At 27.2% G+C, this 22,039-nt stretch overlaps 3 protein-coding genes across 7 annotated transcripts in view; 2 read left to right on the forward strand and 1 right to left on the reverse strand.

Moving 5' to 3' along the window:
• Positions 1 to 9,223, reverse strand: part of LOC145181889 (histone-lysine N-methyltransferase SETDB1-B-like) — a 27,557-nt gene extending 18,334 nt beyond the window's left edge. The window contains exons 1-9 of one of the 4 annotated variants that reach the window (XM_090065598.1): positions 9,145 to 9,223; positions 6,501 to 6,631; positions 4,172 to 4,215; positions 3,267 to 3,384; positions 1,281 to 2,288; positions 1,018 to 1,082; positions 889 to 926; positions 466 to 586; positions 140 to 202 (exon numbers count right to left, since the gene is read on the reverse strand). In XM_090065598.1, the coding sequence (XP_089921724.1) occupies positions 140 to 202; positions 466 to 586; positions 889 to 926; positions 1,018 to 1,082; positions 1,281 to 2,288; positions 3,267 to 3,384; positions 4,172 to 4,215; positions 6,501 to 6,622 (1,579 nt within the window). In that variant the 5' untranslated portion in view covers positions 6,623 to 6,631; positions 9,145 to 9,223. Of the gene's footprint in view, positions 1 to 139; positions 203 to 465; positions 587 to 888; positions 927 to 1,017; positions 1,083 to 1,280; positions 2,289 to 3,266; positions 3,385 to 4,171; positions 4,216 to 6,500; positions 6,632 to 8,740; positions 8,944 to 9,144 lie in introns of those variants that run through there. The other 3 variants (XM_090065596.1, XM_090065597.1, XM_090065599.1) reach the window with 3 other exon arrangements.
• Positions 8,932 to 16,143, forward strand: LOC145182026 (uncharacterized). Of its 2 annotated transcripts, XM_090065600.1 has the most exons (12): positions 8,932 to 9,791; positions 10,398 to 10,442; positions 10,622 to 10,788; positions 11,150 to 11,284; positions 11,379 to 11,504; positions 11,733 to 11,816; positions 11,997 to 12,053; positions 13,494 to 13,658; positions 13,836 to 13,913; positions 14,241 to 14,337; positions 14,466 to 14,521; positions 14,851 to 16,143. In XM_090065600.1, the coding sequence occupies exons 1-12, from the start codon at positions 9,767 to 9,769 to the stop codon at positions 14,872 to 14,874; spliced, it is 1,059 nt and encodes a 352-aa protein (XP_089921726.1). In that variant the 5' UTR covers positions 8,932 to 9,766; the 3' UTR covers positions 14,875 to 16,143. The 2 variants fall into 2 exon arrangements, with proteins under 2 accessions (XP_089921726.1, XP_089921727.1); XM_090065601.1 differs by lacking the exons at positions 11,733 to 11,816; positions 11,997 to 12,053 and having other exon boundaries at positions 9,659 to 9,791.
• On the forward strand, positions 15,439 to 16,143 carry LOC145182030 (B9 domain-containing protein 1-like). The gene has a single exon (XM_080057266.2). The coding sequence runs from the start codon at positions 15,439 to 15,441 to the stop codon at positions 16,078 to 16,080; it is 642 nt and encodes a 213-aa protein (XP_079913392.2). The 3' UTR covers positions 16,081 to 16,143.
• Positions 16,144 to 22,039: the final 5,896 nt, after the last annotated feature.

Consider the following 22,039-nt stretch of genomic DNA (forward strand, 5'->3'; position numbering starts at 1 on the left):
ACCCAAAACAAAAATTCTTTACTTCCATTTTTAAGTAACTTGAATTTTTAACTGGTATGTTTTTAATAAGAAGTTGTCACACTTTCATAAATAAATGTTTATAAATAAACATTCATAAATAAATGTTTGAAAAACTCACTATTGTTTATATCTTTGTACTTTTTTGATATTGCTGAGTTGACAGTATCACTTGGTCGAGGAGCTGTAACAAGAAAATACGTAACAAAAAAAAGGCAGACATTTTGCAGTAGCAATTTTCTAAACCAACTTTTATAAAATACTAAAGAAAATTAAACTCTGGAAAGTTTTTTTATGATTTTTTTTATAGTTGGTTAACAAATTCAAAACACTTCAAACTCATTTGTAAATCAAAATTCTGAGTTCATTTAAGTCTGATTAGTTTTAACTAAATTCAAAAAACAAATAGTGAAAATAAAAATTACATTCATAGGAGAGTTTACATACCGACAATTCTACTTCCTATTTCCACAATGCTACTGTCAATTGAATGAATGGATGCCACACTTCGAATCAAGATTTTTTGAGTTACTTTTTGGCCTGATAAGAAATGGACTTGAAATCGCCTCTAAAATCAAGAGTCAATTAAAAAGACTTTTTTAAGTTTGCTAACATTCCAGAAAAAAATCACTATTAAATCATGCCATTATTAAATTTATTATATTAATAGTAATATCATTCAAAAATTTAGGAAAATTTTTTTAATTTTCAACATTAATCCACCCATTTGGATACAGTAGTTGCCAATAATGCCAGAAAGACTGGCTTTTTTTAGACTCATCAAAAAAAAAGTAGTTCAAATACCAACCATGTTTAGTTCAGCAATATGAAACAAAAGCAATAGAGAATAAAATACTGAGATATCTTTACCTCATTTCTATAAGGTGTCAATTCTTTAATAATCTCAGCTATAATAAGAAGATACTCACAAAATTAGAGTAATTATGATAACAAAATTTTTATATACATAAAAATTAAAAAGAATTTTTACAACTTTACCTTGGTACCAAATATCACTTTTGTCTGGTCTGGCATAAACTAAACTATGATCCCTGTGGTTAAACCTGGAAATATTTTTTTAGCAATATTTTACTTTTTGTTAATTATTCAAGTTTAACAAGATTTTTTGAGAAGTAGATAAAAAAAAAAAAAAAAACATGTCATGCATTTTAAACAAAAAATTAAAAACTTATGATTAAGATTAAAAATTAACACTAAAAATTATAAAATTATATTAATGAAATAGATTTCTTTGTACTTACTTTACACTTGTAGCTTTTTGTTTATTTCTTAACAATATTTGAGAGTCGGGAGAAGAAGGCACATCTTGGCTACTTGGGGCAGAAAAAACATCAGGGGAAAAAGTTTCAATATCAGCAGATGAAGCTTCTGGAAGTGGCGATGAATCAGCCGAAATGATTTTTGTTAACATTGGTGATGAAGGAGGACTAGACTCAACATCAGATTTCTTATGTAAATCTTTTTCTGAATTAAAAGATTTCTCTTCATTAAAAAGATCTGAATTTAAAAGTTGTGAATCTGAAATAGAGACTTCCTTCCTTCCATCATCTGATAATACAGATGTATGCTCTCTCTCTTCATCACGCAAAGACCTACTTTTTGGTTCGTAAATTGTTAAATCTTGGTTGTCCATTGCATGAACAGTTTTAAAACTTTCGTTATTCAAATCTAGTTTTTCATGGTTTGGGCTGTCAAGGTCATTATTAATTGATTTATTCTCTAGATTTGGTGAGTTCTTTTCTAAAGAACATACATTTGGTTCATTATTGCATTTTTCTAAATTGTCTCTTGCAACATCAGTTCCTAAAGAACATATGTTTGGTTCATTATTGCATTTTTTTAAACTGCCCCTTGCAACATCAGCTCCTAAAAAAGTAAGCTGAGAAATTGTAGGACTAGATGAGGTTAAAAGTGAATTTTTTTCTGTGCTAGTGGTACAACTGTTGGTTGAAAATGCTAATACTTGACTGTTATCATGATTACTATGTTCTACTGTTCTCTCATTTGAGTCATTGTATATTTTTATATCAGGAGATTTACTAACTCTGTCAGTTATTGGTAAATCCTTTGGAGATAATGGTGATAACAATGAAATTTCAACAGGTGCTGTGGAGCAACTTGAAGTTGCAATTAATGATAAAGTTGAACTACTTGTTAGTGAAACAGAAGTCTTAGGAGTTGTAAAATCAACACATTCATCATCTTCATCATCAATCACAATGACAAGATTGTTTGAGGCATTTGAAGAACTAAAAGCAACAAAACTAATTATTACAGTGAAAAAATGTTGCAATGTTGATAAGTTCTATACAAAACTTGAAAGACAAGTAAAATGTAAAGTATTAAACAGGTGGCTTTTCAAATTTTCAGTTTTTCTAAGGACCTTTAAATCTTCATGTTCTATATTTTTCTTGAAACCTTTTTTATTAAACAAAATATATTCTGTTTTGTGTTAGATGTTGTGAAACTTATTTTTTTGAAGTGGAAGCATAACTAAATAAAAAAGAGCACTTAACTTCTAAAGAACAGTCTTAACTTCTAAAGAACAGTCTGCAGATTACAAAACTAACAGTATTTTAAGACCATTTTGAGTTTTTTTGGCATTTTACTGATTTGGCATTAAAAAATTGAAGAAACTTGTAATTATTATGTGTATTACATATATGACACTAATCAAATTTTTTTCATTAAAAATTGCAAAACTAAACACATGCACTTTTTCCAAAATTTACATGATAAGATATTTTAAAAAATTTTAAAAACTTTTAAGCATAAGAAACTTATTATTTTGTTTAGCAATTTATTATTTTACTTCAGGGTTTAAATTTCAAATCAAAGAATTATTTTAATTAAAAAAAAATAAAATAAGAATGACATGCTGGCTTAAAACTTTTTAGAAAAAGAACTAAGCTAGACTTATCAGCTCTAGTAGTTTTTAGGGCCTGTGCATCATGCCTCAAACCCACTTTGATCTAGTTATCTGATTTACAAAATCAGTTTTTCTAACTAAATGGCTCTCTGCATCACTGTTAAACCTTACTATGAGCTACAAACATGCCTAAGATCAGAAAATTATCCACAAAGAATTCTAAATAATACTGCAAAAAAAAGCAAGTTGAGAGAGTTATTTTTAGAAACAAAGATCGATTAACAGTAACACTCCTGAGTAAAAGTGCATCATTGTAACGCATAATTTACTGTAATTTATCCAATAACAAAATTGATACCTCTTAACTCTACTATTTTCTTCTCTAGATGGATTTCTTTCATTTTTTTTAGAAGTAAGTAAATTATTATACCGTGATACACTATTAATAATAAGCCTTTTTATACCAAGTTGCTCATCTAAATGTAAAAAAGAAATCTCTTTTAACTTACTAAATAAAAATAAAAACTTGCCAAAATAATTTGTTTTTGGACTTGCATAAAAATGAAATTCCTATAAGACAATATTTCAGTGGTGTCAAACATTTTCTCCTCTATTATCACATTTAAAATTCTTTAAAATTCTTATAGCAACTATAAAGTTATTTTTAGAAAAAGTAAAGTAAAAGGTTGATTGAGTATTACAGGAATTTAACCTCTGATAATGAAGTATGAGAGGCTAAGATAATTAAACAACTTAAATTACACAACAGCATCATTAAAAAAACAGTAATTTAAAAATACTAATTATAGTAATATTATTATTACTATACTATACTATACTATACTATACTATACTATACTATACTATACTATACTAGACTAGACTAGACTAGGCTATACTATACTATACTATACTATAATATACTATACTATACTATACTATACTATACTATACTATACTATACTATCGTATTACTATTACTATACTATACAGTATTATTATAATTACTATACTATACTATATCATTATTTTATTATATATAAAAAATATATATATAAACTGTTTTACAGTTTCTACAGTTTGTTAATATTACTATAATTAGTAAATTTAAAAAATGTAAATAACTTACATTTATACCCCTAAATTATATTAATAAAATTATGCTAATGAAGGGGCCCCTTTTTTACATTATAGCATATGAGCTTAAAGCAAATTTTAATCAAATTATTTATGTTAAAGTTGCAAAAAAAATTTTTAATTTACCTTGAATTTTCTGCACGGTATCTTTTAATTCCTTAATCACAGTTCTAAAATAATAATAATAATAATTAAAAAAAAGGTTGCAAAAATTAATTTATAGGTATGATTTTGTAAAAATATATAATATTTGATTTGTGTATAAAACAAAAAAGATTAAAAATAAAATATAAAAAAGTAAGCTTTAAGATTTTAATTGTAAACATAAATTAAAAATTTTTAAAAGAAAAACCTTTAATCATTTCTTTACTTTCGGGACTTGCATGTCCTAATTAATTTTAATTTGCTAAAATTTTATCTTTTATTTTTTAAATTTGCCTTCTACATTTTTAAAACATTAAGTCATTTTCTTTTTGTTTCCATCCATTTTTGCTGCATTAGCTTGTATGTTTAGAGGTGTATTTGGGTATTAAGGCACTTCATACATTAGAGATAAAACCAGACACACCTCCCCCAACCATTTACTTTTTCACATTTTTGCCCAGAACTTAGAAAAAATTTGTAATTGGACACTTTTCATTACACGTTGTGTCTGGTTTTATCTCTGATGTATGAAGTACCTTAATACCCAAACACACCACTAAACATACATATGAAGACCACACTGGAAAAACGATCAAGCTACATTTTTATTGTTTTTGGGTTTTGCCCTTGTTATTCGGCTGCAGTTTAACTATATATATTTTTATATACATAATTTACTATATAACTAGAAAACCGATCAAATTACACAGATATTTAGCTCAACAAATAAATGAACTATGGTGTTTTGAAGTTTAAAATCTAATTTACTCAAAACAATAAAAATGTAGCTTGATCATTTTTCCAGTGTGATCTTCATATGTATGTTTAGTGGTGTGTTTGGGTATTAAGGTACTTCATACATCAGAGATAAAACCAGACACACCGTGTAATGAAAAGTGTCCAATTACAAATTTTTTCTAAGTTCTGGGCAAAAATGTGAAAAAGTAAATGGTTGGGGGAAGGGGGGAAGGGGGCAGGTATGAGCTGGGGCTATTTAAAAACTGAGTTTAATTCAAGCTTAACTAAAAACTTATTTCTAGTACTTATTGTGAAATACTTTTAAATTCATACATACTTTGTATTAGAATATATAACACAAACTTAAGTACAACAATAACTTTATTTTTATTGTTTTTAATGCATTTTGGGCAATTTTCATTGTTCTGATTTTGTAACTTCCCCATGAGTACCCACTTTTTTTTTTTCTGAAATCACTGAAATAAAGTCTATTAAATTAGAAGAAAAAAAAAAAGTTATTAAATCCAGTGTTGGTCCTTGGTTACTGGTGGTTTGAAGTGGAGGCACATTTTCCTAAGATTTAGCAGCAGCCATTTTTAGAAGTCTATAATTTTTTACTGATTTGTATCTTATCAGTAAATTTTACAAAATTTGGAAGCCTACCATATATAGAAACTAAAAAAATATGTCTTTTCACTTCTTAAATTGCAGTTTATGTATATTGACTCATCAAAAATCAACTTTTTACATTTGCAAACAATTTTTTAGCTTTTTTAGGTAGCCATTATGGAAAAAATGTGACATTTGAGAATTCAATGTCAAAGTTTTATTAAAGTAAGTCAAGAGTTGTATACAATTAAAAAAACTAGAAGGTTTTCTGAAATTTTGTTTTTAAAATATAGAGCTTCAAAGTATGAACAAGGCATGTTTTTGCTACTGAAGTTTTTATTTTTGGAAAAATCAGAAATTTCAAATGACTGTACCTTATGAACCACACAAGATTTTATGCTGAAATTTTCAGGAATTGCTTTTCTCATTGATATTAAGAAACCCACTAAGTTTCATCAAAATCTGAGGGGGTCTATGTTGAAATCCTAAAATTTTGGTCCATTTGGCATGGAATGACCCGAAGGCAACTTTTAACTGATATTTAAAAACAGAATATTTCTCTAAAAAGAGTTCTGGTGAATCTTGCAGGTGGGGTAATTTCATATCTTGATTTCAATAATGACATTGACAACCTCCCCGTTCTCCATGTTCTAGGTGCTTATTTATTTGAAACCATGATAGATAGAGACTTAGGGCAAATAAACAGACCACAATTTTAAAACTGAAAAAATTCTTTGCTATTAAAAAAGACCCAAGCAACACTGGGTATTCCTGATAGTTTTGTAAATCAAAATTCTAAAAATAAAGATGTATTTAAAAAAAACAATGCAATAAAAAAAGATAACCAAAAAAATTTTAGCAAATAGCTATTTTTTCATGGAAAATAAGTTAATTTTATGTAAGTTTTCTAATTTTCACAAATTTTAAAATTTTGACATATATAAAAACTTTACCATAGTAATACCTTTTACATAACTCAGGAAATCCCTGTGCTTCAATTTGTTGATCAACTATCTCTTTAAACTGTTTAATAAAAAAGTCATCAGCAATTTTGTTGAGTAACTCATTTTCAGCCATTTCTTCCATATCATATAACTGGAATAAAAAAACATACATACATACATACATACATACATACATACATACATACATACATACATACATACATACATACATACATACATACATACATACATACATACATACATACACAGTTTCTGTATATATTTTTTCAATATTTCAATACCAATATATTTCATGTTAAGGATGTTACAAAAAACAAAGGTTATTACAAATAGTAATTCACTAATGAAACACAATGACCTAAATAAGATAAATTTAAAAAAAAGACAAGAGAAAAACATAAGAAATAAACTAGTCACAAAATAAAAGTAGAACTTTACAAAAATTTATAAGTAACACTAATAAAACAGACTTTTAAAAGAGTTAAATTATAGGTAAAATAGTTATTAAAATGTATTCACATATACATATGTATATAGACATATACACAAAAAGAAATTATAAAATGTTCATAAACATAAAGAAAGTAGTTATAGAGGTAAAGAATAAAGTTAAGCGTAACTTTTTAGGTAGAAATGATGGAGTGACTTTAAGAACAGATTCTTGGACCTGAGGATAAAATCTGTTTTTAGGTGTACAAAAGGGCATTCCAAGAAAGAATACACTATTATGTAATGGAATTTATTCCATGTTTAGTTGTCTATTTTTGTGGGATTGTTAAGTTGTTAAAAGTGACTGATCTTAGGTTATGCCCGCACATTATCCTACTTTTAAAGTAGTTATAAAATATGGAAGGAAGGAGACCGTGTTGTTGATCCCAAACAAATGAATAATTTAGGAACTGGATTAAATCATAGAAATGAAGAACTTTGGATGTAAGATACAGGATGTCAGTAGGGAAGTTTCTTGGGCAGAAATTAATTATTTGTTTTGCTCTCTTTTAAAGCGAAATGATTTTAGAAAGACAGACGGTTTTAGATTGTCCTCAAACTTGGCATACATATTTTAAATGTGAACTAAAAATTGAGTAATATATAGATAGTAATGTTTCAAAATTAACGTAGTGTCGAATTTTTGCTAACTTGCTGTTGGAGCAATTTAATTTGAGAGTTAAAATATTTGCGTATGTTTTAAATAAAAGTTTCTCATCTATCACAGCACCAAGATAAATTATGTTATATAAACATATAATTTATGTTATATAAACTGTTGTTAAATGTTATATAAACTGTTATAAAAAATGTTACTAAATAATAAGTTATGTTATATAAACATCATATGTATATAAATCATACAAAAACTATACTTATTAAATTAACAAAATGCGTTCTTTAATCTTAAAATTAAATTGAGAAAATTGTTGATAAATTTTTTTTTGTCAGGGAGTTAATTAAAATTAACAAACAGAATTGTACAGAAAATTCACGGAATGATATAGATGCAAAAAATACCCAAAAATTCGTGAAATTAAAAATAATAAGATTAATTTTGATTGATTCGCGAAAAATAAGTATTTTACGGCTGTTACAGCTTTTATTTAATATCATGCTTGTCTTGTTATAAGTCTGTCGCTCCAAAATGAATATTAGGTAAAACCTAAATTAACCTAACGCACATAACATTTGTTACTAAACCTAATTTATACCCTGTTCTTACTTACAATAAAACATAATTCAATATCAGTATTTTAAACTCCTTTCATATTTTATTATTTACAATGAACTCAAAGCTATTTAATAAAAACTAAGAGCTGTTTAAATAAATTAACTATGCTGTTTTATCTTTATTTTTAAGGAAACGGACATAAAAATGGTGGAAATAGTCCGAGAAATGAAGATTTCAGCTGAAAATATGAAGAGATCTAGATTTTGGGATAACGAAAAAACAAAAAGCTAATGAATAGATGGTTTGAATACAGTATTCAAGACAGAGTGAAGTCATTTTTTATGAGATTGTTCACACTAAATGGCGTTTTAGATAAAAAAAATTTTAAGTATCGGCGCATGGCTTTTCTGTTTTAAATGAATAATAACGATTAATGTACAGACTTCTAAATCGGTTATAAAATAATTTAAATAAGAAATTTATGATGAAAACAAAATGGTCTCAAAAGATTTACTGTTTTGAATTCATTGAGAGTTTTTTGTTTTTTTTTAATAAACTTTATAAAATTTGACTTACCTTTTAAAAACAATAAAAGATTGCTCTATTGGTTATTATTCGTCATTGTTTGTTAAAAACCGATAAACCAAATGCTTAAAAAAATTTATGAAAATTTTTTTTTTTTAAAAAACCTAGTTTAGTGTAAACGGAGTTTTAAATGTGTTTAATATTTTTATAGTTAAAAAGAAGAAGTAGACCAGCGAACACTGATTTTTATTTCTGCTCAGAAACTGTCAGTTTCTATAAAAATGTGGGTAAAGCCACGAGGTTAAGGCTTTTGTTAGAAGACAATGACTAATTACTAAATTGATGATGATTGGATCAAAAAGTCTGAAATGTCTTAAGTTTAAAACTCTTTATTTATTTATTTTTTTTAACTTTAAATAAAGCTTTAAACAAAGGCCATAAATATAATTCTACACCTTCTCACCCTTCCATAATCATCTTTCCCTAACCACCAACTCCCCATTCCCTCGCATTTTTGAACGAAACAGTTAAAACGGCTGACGAATCAAATTGTAATTCTTACAAAATAAATGGCAGCGGTGGTGATAAGCATGATAGAATTTTAGTCGTAGTAAAACTTATGATTAAAAAAAGATTAAACCTTTTTGTTGAAAAAATTACACTTGATATCTTACTGCATAAGTTTTTCAACTTGAAAAGATCAGTAAATTCTCCAATAATTAACTTTATTTCATTTTTTTTAAATCTACAATTTTAATCAGTAAATATTTCTTTTGATTGCTCTTCACTTTTACTTTATATTTCTAAGTATTTCCTTATTGTTATTCCGTTATACAAAAAATATGAAGTTAAAAAAAAAGGAAAAAAAGATTTAGTTATAAATGTGTTGCTATTTTAAACTTAATATGTTGACCACAATTCAATTAAGCAAAATGTCTTAACAACCTACTTTGAAAGGTGCAAACAAGATAAGAGAGTGTAATTTTGTTTTTGTTCCAAAAATTTGTATATTTAAAATTTATTTTTTTCATTTTAGAAGTTTTATTATCTATATAAATTCTATTGCTTTATTTCATTATGGTAGAGGAAGAAAATGAAAAAGGTGATTGTTTTAAAGTTTTATGTGTGGGTTTGGTAAACATTAAGTTTATGGATAAACAAAGTGGTTACAGTTAAGTGAGTTTAAATCACTTTGTATTGAACTTGTAAGGGGTAAAGTTAGGACTCTAGGCTAGGATTACCCTTCAGCCAAAACTTAACACTTGTTAAAACAATTTGGACTTAACCCTTGTGTTGTTGTTTAGAAAACAAATTACTTTATGATGTTTAATCTAAAGTTTGCTGTGTATAGAAAAAGAAAGAATATCACACAGTGATGTTCTAAAAGAAGAAATTTCAATGGTTTAACTAAATTTTTTTAAGAATTATTTGTTTCACTGGAGCAATTTTAAACAATACACATTATGAAAAACATTTGAAAGGGATTATGCTTATGAGTTTTTTGTACCTTATAAAAATGGTCTATATTTAAAAACTTACACCATGACTAATCACAAAAGAATGCTGTACCAAGGAAGCTGAAATTTTCAGGATAATATTGTGTCTTGAGTTCCTTCAAACATTAAAAATTTGAGAAAAAATTGATAAATTTCTTTAAGGGCATTGGGTAAAATGTTCAAATACACATGTGCATGTTTTTTGTTTTCAGGAGAATTACAACCTAGGAAGAAAGACAAGTATAGGAAAGATAAACGTAAGAATCTATGTTGATTTTGGAAAATGATGTTTTTTACAGATATTATATTATAATGTTAAATTTACCATTATTGTGTTTCAAAATAATTCATAAAATAAGTGGTTGACTCTTTTTTAAAGATGCATACATTTATGCATGCATTCATTCATACTTATATATAAATATATTTGTTTTAGCATGGGATCATGAAGGCATAGATCATTGGAAAATTGAACCTTTTACAGAGGAGGACAATCCACATGGACTTATTGAAGAGTCAACATTTGCAACACTGTTTCCAAAGTACAGGGAAGCCTATCTGCGTGAAGTCTGGCCTCTTGTCAAAGCAAAGTTGAGTGAGCATGTATGTTTTTAAATTCTATGATGCATTATTTTGATTGATTGAAATATTTACAGAATACTTCGCTAGTTTCTTTTAAATGGCTTCTATACTGTAATATACTGTGTAAATAAATTTTAATAGTTTGATTAACTGTTAACATTTAATTTGTCAGTGCACTATTTCTCATGTGTTAAAAGATTCTATTTTAAATTTAATGATATTTTGCAAGATTAAATGTTAAATCAGAATTTCATAAATGAAATAACTATTGAGAGAGAGAATATAAAATTTTACTTAATTTTATTTAATTGTTTTTTTCTTTCTTTTTTTTTAACAAATTTCTGCAGTTTTGTCAATAAGTGACTTTAAGGATTTTTTTTAGCGTATTCGATGTGCATTAGATGTTGTGGAAGGAAGTATGACAGTTGCCACCACTCGCAAGACATTTGATCCTTACATTGTATTAAAGGCTCGAGACATGATTAAACTTATGTCTAGAGGTGTTTCATATGAACAGGTAAATTGTTTTTATAGGGTTTTTTTTATCATTTAAAAAAAAAATAACTAAAAATAATATAAAGTCCATGGCTAATGTTATTCAATTGCTTTAGGCCTCCCGGGTTCTTGAAGATGAAACAACATGTGACATTATTAAAATACGTAATCTTGTTCGGAATAAGGAACGTTTTATAAAGAGAAGACAACGGCTCATTGGGCCAAATGGTGCCACTTTAAAAGTAAATATTTTTTAAAAGATAAGAAAAGTGATATTGACAGTTAAAGATTAAACTATGTCTTTCTGTTCTGTTACTGTTTAGAATAGCTATTCAATGTTAAGGCAAGTATCAACACTTTTTTTTATATAGTATAAGTTCTATTGTACTAGTTATATTTTATTGAAAGTTTCTCACAATTTAAAATTACAATTAATTTTTTTTAAAAAAAAAAACAACACATTTCTGTAGGCCTTAGAGTTATTAACAGAATGTTATATATTGGTTCAAGGTGGTACTGTTTCTGCCATAGGATCTTTTAAAGGTCTTAAGCAAGTATGTTTCAGCTTTATATAGATTTCCATTGACATTTGAGATTCTTTGTTTTATCTGTTATTTGTTTCATTTTGAAAGATTGTTTCATTTTCTAACAATTACTATGGCTGCTTTTTCAAATATAAAATTAATCCAGTTTTCTGCGTAGATTTCATACTTTTGCCATTTAAAATGATTTAGGTAAGAAATGTTGTTGAAGACACAATGAAGAATATTCATCCTATATATAATATAAAAGTATGCTTTTTTTTTTTTTTTTACCTTTCTGATTATATTGATAGTGGTCCTGTAACATAATAGGTGCCTACAGGGCTGCCGAGAGGGGGGCCAAAGGGACAGTCTGTCCCGGGCGGCAGATGTTGATGGGGCGCCAGATGCCAAAGTAAAATAAAAATAGTTTTTTTAATCTTAAAATGCCATAATTGAAATCTATATATTACTTGCGTTATATCATTATTTTTAATTCCTCGAAAAAATTTTAAAATATGAACTCATCATTGATATTGTACTCTATACGCTGTTAAATTAAAAAAGTCCCTTGAGATTTTTGCATTCATCAGGCTAAAGTAAAAAAAACGTAAACGTTTATAATTAGCAATAACAAACTGAATACAATTTAGAAATAATTCTATTCAGAATTTAGAAAGTAATAGTAAATATTTTTCAACTCTTTACGATCAACTTATTTATGGTAACTCATGTTTAAGATTTATATTTAACTATTAAAATATTGATTTATGACATTAGCTTTTTGAGATTGAGTTTATAATTTTTTGATGAGTTTGCGTAGTTGACTATGCTATTATTTTATTGATGCGTACGGTTATTTATAGTAACTGTTAATAATGAATCGGAAAAAACTTTCTGGTGCCCAAAATAGGGCATTAGCTTTCAAAAGGGTAAAAGAATGTGAAAAAAAATAAACAAACGCTCCAAGAATTATGTTGGTTTTACAAAGCTACTAATCAAAATACTGATTTGAAGGTGAGTTAGTAGAAATATATAGGTCTATATATATATATATATGTGTGTGTGTGTATATATATACATATATATATATATATATATATATATATATATATATATATATATATATATATATATATATATATATATATATATGTATATATATATATATATATATATATATATATATATATATATATATATATATATATATATATATATATATATATATATTTATTATTTTCGAAGCAATTTAAGAAATTAATCATTTTTCACACAATGCCAATATCCATTCCAGAGGGTGAAAGATCTTTTAGTAAACTTAAGATTATAAAAAACCATTTCAGAGCCACCATGGGACAAGAGCGACTTTCAAATCTGATGTTGTCTATTGAAAATGATCTCGCAAAATCATTGTCATATGATGAAGTAATTTATAATTTTGCCTCGAAAAAAGCTCGAAAATTTCATTTGAATTAGGAATTGTTTATGCTGTGGTTAGTTAGCAAAAAATGAAATAAAGTTAAAGGCATAATGTACTTTTTTGCTTCTATGCTAAGTATATATATGAAGCGAAATCTATAAGGGCGCCAAAAAAGTTTGGTCCCGGGCAGCTTGAAGGCTCTCGGCGGCCCTGGGTGCCTATATAATATAAAAGCTGCCTATATATTAAAATAGAGGACAGTTTTTTTAAGGCTTAGTTTGTCATAGATAATGATGATCAAAAGAGAGCTTTCAAAAGACCCCGCATTGAAAAATGAAAATTGGAGTAGATTTTTACCAAAATTTAAGAATAAAAATGTTCAAAGGAAGAAACCAAAGATAAAAGAAAAGAAGCCATATACACCATTCCCACCTCCTCAACAAGAGAGCAAGGTAATTTTTTTTTTTTTTTTTTTTTTTTTAGAGCAGTTTTTTTTTTATAAAGATTTTTACTATTTTTTTAACTAGTTTACATTAAAAAAAAAAAATTATTCTGAGTAAAGATTTAGAAGCCTTTCTTTACTCATACTTAAAATTTCATCTAGAAATTGTTGATATGGTTAATTTTAGATTGATCTTCAACTGGCAAGTGGTGAATATTTTCTAAATAAAGAACAAAAGATGTTAAAGGAAAGAGAAAGCAAAAAGGTATTCTTTATTTTCTCTAGAAATCCAGTCATGTTATGGTGTAAACTCCAGTCAAGTTGTTACAAGTACACCAAAGAAAATATTTTTACCAACATCAGTTAAATTGACTTTTCAAATCTCATTTTTGTTATAAATAAAACCATTTAACTAAATTAAAGCTTTCTTTTTAAAACAGCCACTTGGTCTGTATTTGATGCAGAAATTAAAGAAAATTAATAACAAAAATTTATGTGTGTGTGTGTGTCTGTGTGTGTCTGCGTGTGTCTGTGTGTTTTGAAAACAGTATTAGTAACATGATGTGAAAGTACATTCTTTAAATCATTTTAGAAAAAGCAAGAAGAAGCAGGCATATTGCGTAAGAAAAAGCGTCAACAATCCTTTGTACCTCCAACTGAAATGAAAAGAATTAAAGAAACAGATAAAAGTAATGCTACTTTAGTATCAATAAACAGAGGACAATTTCTCTACCGAAGATCAGTTTTCTTTTTTTTAAACTAAAAGAAAAATATTATATTCTTCAGTCTTTTATCCTTATCTCTTGACTTTCTCTAGAATCAACTGCAGTAGATGTTAAAGCATTAAAAAAGAAAGTTAAGTCAGCCCAAGAGGTAAATTTTAATTTATTTATGGTTTAAAATTTTCCAGGAAAATATTGATAGTTTATAATACTCCAAGATGATATTTAAAGATAACATTTATTAAAAGATAATATATAAATATAATATTTAAAATGTAATATTTATAGATATAAATAAATTATATAAAGATAATATTTATTAAACAATTCGTTTAGATTGTTTATGTTTTTTTTTTTGTTTTTTTTTGGTTTTTTTATTTTTGGTTTTTTTTACTTAATAGTTTTTTAATTTATTTTATGATTTATTATTAGTTACAATAATACAAAGTAGAGTTTGACAATTAAAATTTTTTTATTTAGAAAAAGACCAAAAAAACCAACTAATTGTGCATTAAAACGATGGAATATGACAACCAACTAAATCTTAGGGTGATCTAAATAAAAATTTAGAGCAAAAACCTGTTGCATTTCAGTTGGTTCTTCAACTTTGCAAAAACAAAATGTATTATCAAAAACTTGAAAAGGAATTCAGTCCCTAGTTTGTTGTTGTTACTAGTTTCTGTGTGTTAAAAGTTTAAATTGAGAAAATTCTGCTGTTCTGTTTAAGATCAGAAATATTTCTTACATGGAATTTTATGATATTTTTTTAATGTGTCTGTTTATAATCTACAGTTGTACAATTATCCTGTGTGGTATTTTTGTATGGTGCATTTAACTTAAGAACATTTTCCAAACTTTGATGAGTTTTTGAATAAACATATACAGTTTGAGCTTTAATTCTTGTGTTTGTTCTTTACAGGTTCGACAAATAAACAGAACAACATGAAATAAAATTTTTAAAATGGTCAACTTATTATTATTACTGGAAGTTTTTATTTTTTTAGTTTTTTTTTTAGGGTTTATTTTACTGTTTTGTAAAAGTTTTATGTTGACAATGTTGGAAAAACCATGGCTAAAAGTAGTTTACATAATTCAGTATTCTTGGTGATGGTGTCTGGCCAGATTGAATCTGCTGCATTCTCCGGTGCTGGTGAGCTCTATTGTAAATCAAGTTTTGTCTATGGTCAAGATTGGGTTATTGCATCTGGTTCAGAAGAAGGTCTTTCTCAATTGACTACAAAAAGCAATGATGGAAGGCAATTATTTGTCTTTAATTTTCCTCTGGATGTGACATTTAAAAGCACCTGTCCTTATGGCTGGCCTCAATTAGTAATAAGTTGTTATGGATCCGATTTTTTTGGTACTGACATAGTCCGTGGCTATGGCTCTGTACATGTCCCAATATCACCCGGTTGTCATATTAGAAATGTTAATCTATTTGTCCCAGAGTCTTCATCACTGTTTCAAAAGTTTACTTCCTGGATATTTGGGCGAAGACCAGAATTTGTTGACCCCAAAGTTGTTGCGCAATGTGAAGGTAGAGAAGTCACACGCGTCAGGTCTCATGGTAAAGTGACTGTCAGATTTAATGTGGTTACTCGAGATATGAAAAAGTTAGGTTATGACTGTGAACCGGCTACATTGATTGAGCCATATGTTCCTCCAGGAGCATCCAAGCTTGAACCAGATCCTGATCCTGACGAAAAATAGCACTTGATGCTGAAAATTATAGTTTGGAATATTAATTTAAAGAAAAAAAAAAAAGAAATTACATTTTTTTGCGGTTTTACTTAGAAATGAAACCTATCTTCAAAATTATTTTTCTGTTCGTTATTCTCAAATGTTTTCAACTTTGGTTGAATATTTTTAACATTTAAACATACCATAAAATGTATATAAACCTTCGTATATATATTACCTTCGTATATATATCATATATATATATATATATATATATATATATATATATATATATATATATATATATATATATATATATATATATCATTCTTATATAAATAAAATTCTGTTATGAACCGATTCGAAATATGCCTTTTTATTTATGTAAAAGTAAACATGTACTATTTGAATATTTATTAAAGTATAGTTTAAGTATGATGTATTTACAAGATTTTCTTTTTCGGCCCTTTAATAGAGGACTTTGCCATTAACAATTACAGCCTTTTTTTTTCTTTTTTTTTTTTTTCTTTTTTCTTTTGGGGTGGGGGGGGGGGGTTATTTTATAAATGTCTAATATCTTCGTGGTTGTATAAAAAAAACAACTCAATTTTAAAAATGGTGATTGTTAAAATTATGTCTGTGTAAGTAAATCGTTTTTAAAGTTTTCAAAGGAGCATTCAGTTAGACAACCACTATATAAAAAAAAAATTCTCGAAGCCAGTATACCTATAATTGGGTAAAATATCAACCTTTTATCTTCTTTGAGTCAGGAAACTTATCTTTTGAAATTCTAATTATTTGAAAAGATTAGCTTCTGTGATATTTTTTCAAAAGATCCGGCATCGATAAATGAAAATTGGATTAGATTTTTACTAAAATTTAAGAATAAAAATGTTCAAAGGAAGAAACCGAAGATAAAAGAAAAGAAGCCATATACACCATTTCCACCTCAACAAGAGAGCAAGGTAAATTTTTATAATTTTATATAATTTTATACAATGATTTTTTTATGGGTATATGAAGTCCTTGACGATGAAAAACGACATGAACTTTTTGACTGATGCAGACAAAATATCAAACTCAGATATAATTTTTTGAAGAGACTAACTTTTTCATAATGGCCAGCCTCGACAACAGTATTAAGTTTCCTTAGAGTATCAAGTGCTCCATCTTGAAAAATTCTAAAAAATATGAACGTCGTTTTTTGAACGCAGATTTTTGACAATCATTCCCTTCAAACTGTTCTCTGTGGCATGGGCTCAGGTTAATGCGGAGTATTTTAAACAAATAGTTAACAATTCCAAGTAACAGATGATGTTCTATTGGCAGAATGCAATCCAGAAAAAGAGTTTTAACAAATATAGAGAAAATTGGCTCTTAAATAAAATTGCCAGACTTTTTTTTGCCTTTGCTAAGACGCTACGAAATTTCCTGAATGTTTAAAGCCTATTGGTTGTGAATTGTATTCAGGCTAATCCACAGATAATGCCATCATCATGGCATGTTTTACAGGATTTGAAATAATAAGTGACCAAAGCTGTTGAAGATTGCTGTATGTCTTCAGGAACTGACACACCTGTGTTTTTACCAATACTCTGCATGAGTGGTATGAGTAGATGACCGTTCATCATTCAAAATATCCATGTCCACAATGCTAAGGAAGAAGTTAAGAAAACCTTTCCCATCATAGATTCTAAGTTTGAAGATGTGTTCAATCAAACCTTTCTTGAGTTAATGCATGTGGTTCTGACAGTCGCGTTGCTAAAATGACGGACGTGCCGTTTAAAGATGGCGATCGTAATTTAGTAAAAAAATATAAACCAATTTAAATCTTGTGTTATTGTATCAAGAAAACAGAGCCCAAGAAAATAGAGCATGGCGATGGCAGCAGTAAAAGATTTGACTGAAAAAGTAAAGATTTTAGAAAATAAGCTAGATGAAAAAGACGAAATCATTAAAAACCTAATATATCGAATTGAACATTTTGAACTTTTAGAAAGACAGAACAAAAATGTACAAACTTTAGATAATGTTGTTGAAAGCGAAAAAGCATGTAACATCGTAGCTGGAAAGGACACTAAGAAGACTAAAGAGCAAATTAACATCATCAATACTATTGCAAATGAAACAGCAGAACAAATGAAAAAAGAAAATAACATACTAATTTATGGAATAACCCAATATAATAATGATGATATTTTAGAGAAAAAAAAGTTTGACCAAAATGAAATAAACACAATTATGTCTAAAATTAACACAGAAGATATAAAGATAAAATAATATACACGTTTAAGATTTAAAATAGAAAGTAAATCAGCGCCAATAATTCTTGAATTAGAAAGTAAAGCATGTAGAGATTCAATGTTGAAAAATGCATACAATAACAAGGACAAGATTTGTCCTTGTTAATAAAAATGGCATTTTTCTTAGCGATGATATGGCTGAAGCAGAAAGGTACCTTATGTATCAACTAAGAAGTCAAACTAAAGAACTAAATGCTTCAATTACTAATGCATCGTCGATATATTATGGTATCAGAGATTACAAAATAGTGAAATTAAAACGTGCACAAAATTAGCAATCAATGAGTTTAAATATTAGTTCATTCAAACCAATTTTGTCTAATAATAAATTTAATAAAAAAAACATTGCAACTTACACATTGACTAAATATGTTAAAAAATCTCGGACTCGTGATGTAATTAATTCCGAAAAACATAGCATAGGTGTAAATAAAAATTGTCTAAGTTGTAGATAGACAAATGCTACATCATTAAACAATAAATTTGAGTTGTTTCTATCAGATATTGCATCCTTTAAACCTGATATCTATATGATCACAGAAACTTGGTTTAATGAAAACTCAGTTACACATGTAAATTGTTATCAAATAATCCATAATAATAGATCAAAAAGTCGTTCAGTTAAAACACGTGGAGGTTCTGTTGCTATCTATGTAAAAGAAAGTTTTGTAGTTTACTAACCCAATGATAGTTTTACTAAAAACAACAACATTGAACATACTTGGTGTATTTTAAGTATGAAAAATGAACAAATTTTACTTGGTTGTATTTATCGGCCACCTGATGCATCTGAAGAAATAAATAACTATATCTGTAAATTAATAGAAGCAACTAAAGATAAAATTGATCATAATAGGTACTCTAGTTTACTTATTTCAGGAGATTTTAATTATCCAAATATAATATGGAAAAAAAACAATATTCAAAAAACATGAAAAAATATGATAAATACTCCACCAAATTTGTTGAATGTATAAATGACAACTACTTACATCAAGCAGTTATATCACCTACATATAATGCAGCTTTAATTAATGGTAATATCTTAGATTTAATTTTAACAGAAACACCTGAACGTATAAATAAAATCCATCATAACCCAAATTTAGGCAACGCTAGAAAGGGACACCAAATGCTTAGCTGGAAATATTTTGTAAAAAACACCACTAAAAATGAAATGTCAAATTTTGGGAAATCTGGATTTATCTATAAACTTGGTAATTACACAGTCATAAATAATGCTATTAATGAAAATGATTGGGAAAGTCTTTTTGGAAAAAATAGTATTAATGAGTGCTATGAAATATTCCTAAATATCTATAATTAATTATGCAACAAATACATTCCTAAAAAAATTTATACTTCAATAACAAGTTACATCCCAAACCTTGGATTGATAGAGAAGCAAAAAAGCAATAAGAAACAAAACAAGTTTATGGCACAAACTATTATCTAATGGTTTTAAATGTGACAAGCTAAAAGTCTAATATTTTTTAATCAACAAAAGAATAAAAAATCTAGTTAAATCAAAAAGAATAAATTATGAAAAAAAATAGCTGAGTCATCAAAAGAAAATCTAAAACTATTTTATGCATATGTTAATTCAAACAGAAAAATAAAATCAGGGATTAATATGATAACAGATAAAAATGGTTCTTTACAAACAAATCGTGATAATATTGCTAATATCCTCAATGAAAACTTTCATTCAGTATTTGTTATAAAAGATCTAACAAATTTTCCTAACATTAAAGTAAAAACAAGCAAGATTTTAGAATTAGATATAGACTCAGTAATAACTCAAGACACCGTTAGAATTAAACTAAGTGAACTAAATGTCAATAAAGCATTAGGAGCAGATGGTGTAAGTTCATATGTGTTAAAAAAATGTCAAAATAGTTTTTGCAAATCTCTAGAATTACTATTCAAAAGATCCTTAAAAGAAGAACAAATTCCACTCATATGGAAAATGGCAAATGTAACAACAATATACAAGAATGGAGATAAAAATGATCCCGTAAACTATTGACCAATTTCATTAACGTCAATACCATGCAAAATTCTAGAATCAATCTTAGGTGACAAAGTAATGGATTACATGTTAACAAACAATTTATTAAATAGTAACCAACATGGTTTTCGAAAGAACAAAAGCTGTACTACTTATCTACTAGAAACACAATATATTTTATTTGATGCTATTGAAAATGGCTGGTGTGTTGATATGTTGTATACAGATTTCTCAAAAGCTTTTGATAAAGTACCTCAAATGCGATTGATGTTAAAGTTTAAATTATATGGTATTTATGGAGTAATTCTAAATTGGATAGAAGCCTATTTACATAATAGAAAGCAAAGAGTAATTTTAGGGGATAGTGTATCAAAATGGCTAACAGTTGAGAGTGGAGTTCCACAAGGTTCTGTCCTTGGGCCTCTTCTATTTCTTATTTTTACAAACGATCTGCCAGACACATTTAAAAATAATGTTAAATTATATGCAGATTATAGCAAAATTATGAATATTTTTAAATCAGATAAAGATATTCGCATAAAAAAATTACAACTAGATATCGATAATATTATGAAATGGTCGTCATTATGGTTAACAAAATTTAACTATGAAAGGTGTAAAATTATGCACATTGGCTTTAAAAATCCATTTATAACTTATTCAATGTTCGACGCTGAAACTCAACAGAATAATATCTTAGCAACATCAAAAGTAGAACAAGATTTAAGAGTAATGATGCAATCTAATTTAAAATGGACCAATCATATTGATAAAACTGTCGGAAAATCAAATCAAATGCTCGCTCTTATTAAACAAACTTTTAAATATTTTTACTCGAATATGGCAAAAAAATTATACACGACTTTTGTAAGACCCCATCTTGAGTTTGCAATCCAAGTATGGTGTCCTTATCTGAAGCAAGACAGCTTAAAGTTAAAAAAAAAAAGAGAATGGCAATAAAACTCGTACTAGCTTTTAAAAAAATGCCATATGAAAAAAGGCTACAGTTATTGCAACTAACAACTCTAGAAGAGCGTCGTTTAAGAGGAGATCTTATTTTTCAATATAAAATACAGAACAGTTATGAGGAAATAAATTGGATAAACGACTCAATATCTATAGTTCAATTAAAACCTTACAATTTTCGTAGTCATAACTAAAAGTTAACAAAGGCATACTGTAAGAGTAATGCTAGATATAACTTCTTCTCGTGTAGAGTCGTAAATGCTTGGAATGGTTTACCACCACATATTGTCGAATCAATAACAATTGACCAATTCAAAAATAAACTTGATAAATCAGATTATTGCAAAAATTATTTATTAAATACCAAATAATATTTATATACATTGAAAAGTAAATAATGCTATGTTTAAAATATTTATAGCTGTTATAGCACAACATCTTCTGTTGTTATGCTCCGCAATTGATTTCATCGATTGTCACAGTGTACATTATTATTATTATTAAAAGTTTCGGGCTCATAGGTAAGATCCCCTGAGGGGCTCCCTAAAGGTAAATTTATTTTATAAAAAAAGTAAATTCAGTAAATATATTATAAATTCAGTAGTTTATTATTATTACAGAAAAGAACACAGTATGAAAAACACTTACAAAGTAAACAATATTAAAAAACTTTTTTTCTAGCTTTTGCATTTGCAAAGATATTCACAAC

This window comes from Hydra viridissima, unplaced genomic scaffold (genome assembly GCF_058129835.1).
Source record: "Hydra viridissima isolate aposymbiotic clone 2 unplaced genomic scaffold, HvirCarnegie_v1 scaffold_10, whole genome shotgun sequence".
In the NCBI taxonomy this organism is placed as follows: domain Eukaryota; kingdom Metazoa; phylum Cnidaria; class Hydrozoa; order Anthoathecata; family Hydridae; genus Hydra; species Hydra viridissima.

Bases quoted from the DNA above. Each gene is read 5' to 3' on its own strand.
- LOC145182030 (XM_080057266.2), top strand. From the start codon at position 15,439: ATGGCTAAAAGTAGTTTACATAATTCAGTATTCTTGGTGATGGTGTCT.
- LOC145182026 (XM_090065600.1), top strand. From the start codon at position 9,767: ATGGTAGAGGAAGAAAATGAAAAAG. The intron at 10,443-10,621 runs GTAAGAATCTAT...TATTTGTTTTAG, and splicing joins CAAGTATAGGAAAGATAAAC to CATGGGATCATGAAGGCATA. The intron at 12,054-13,493 runs GTATGCTTTTTT...AGTTTGTCATAG, and splicing joins ATCCTATATATAATATAAAA to ATAATGATGATCAAAAGAGA.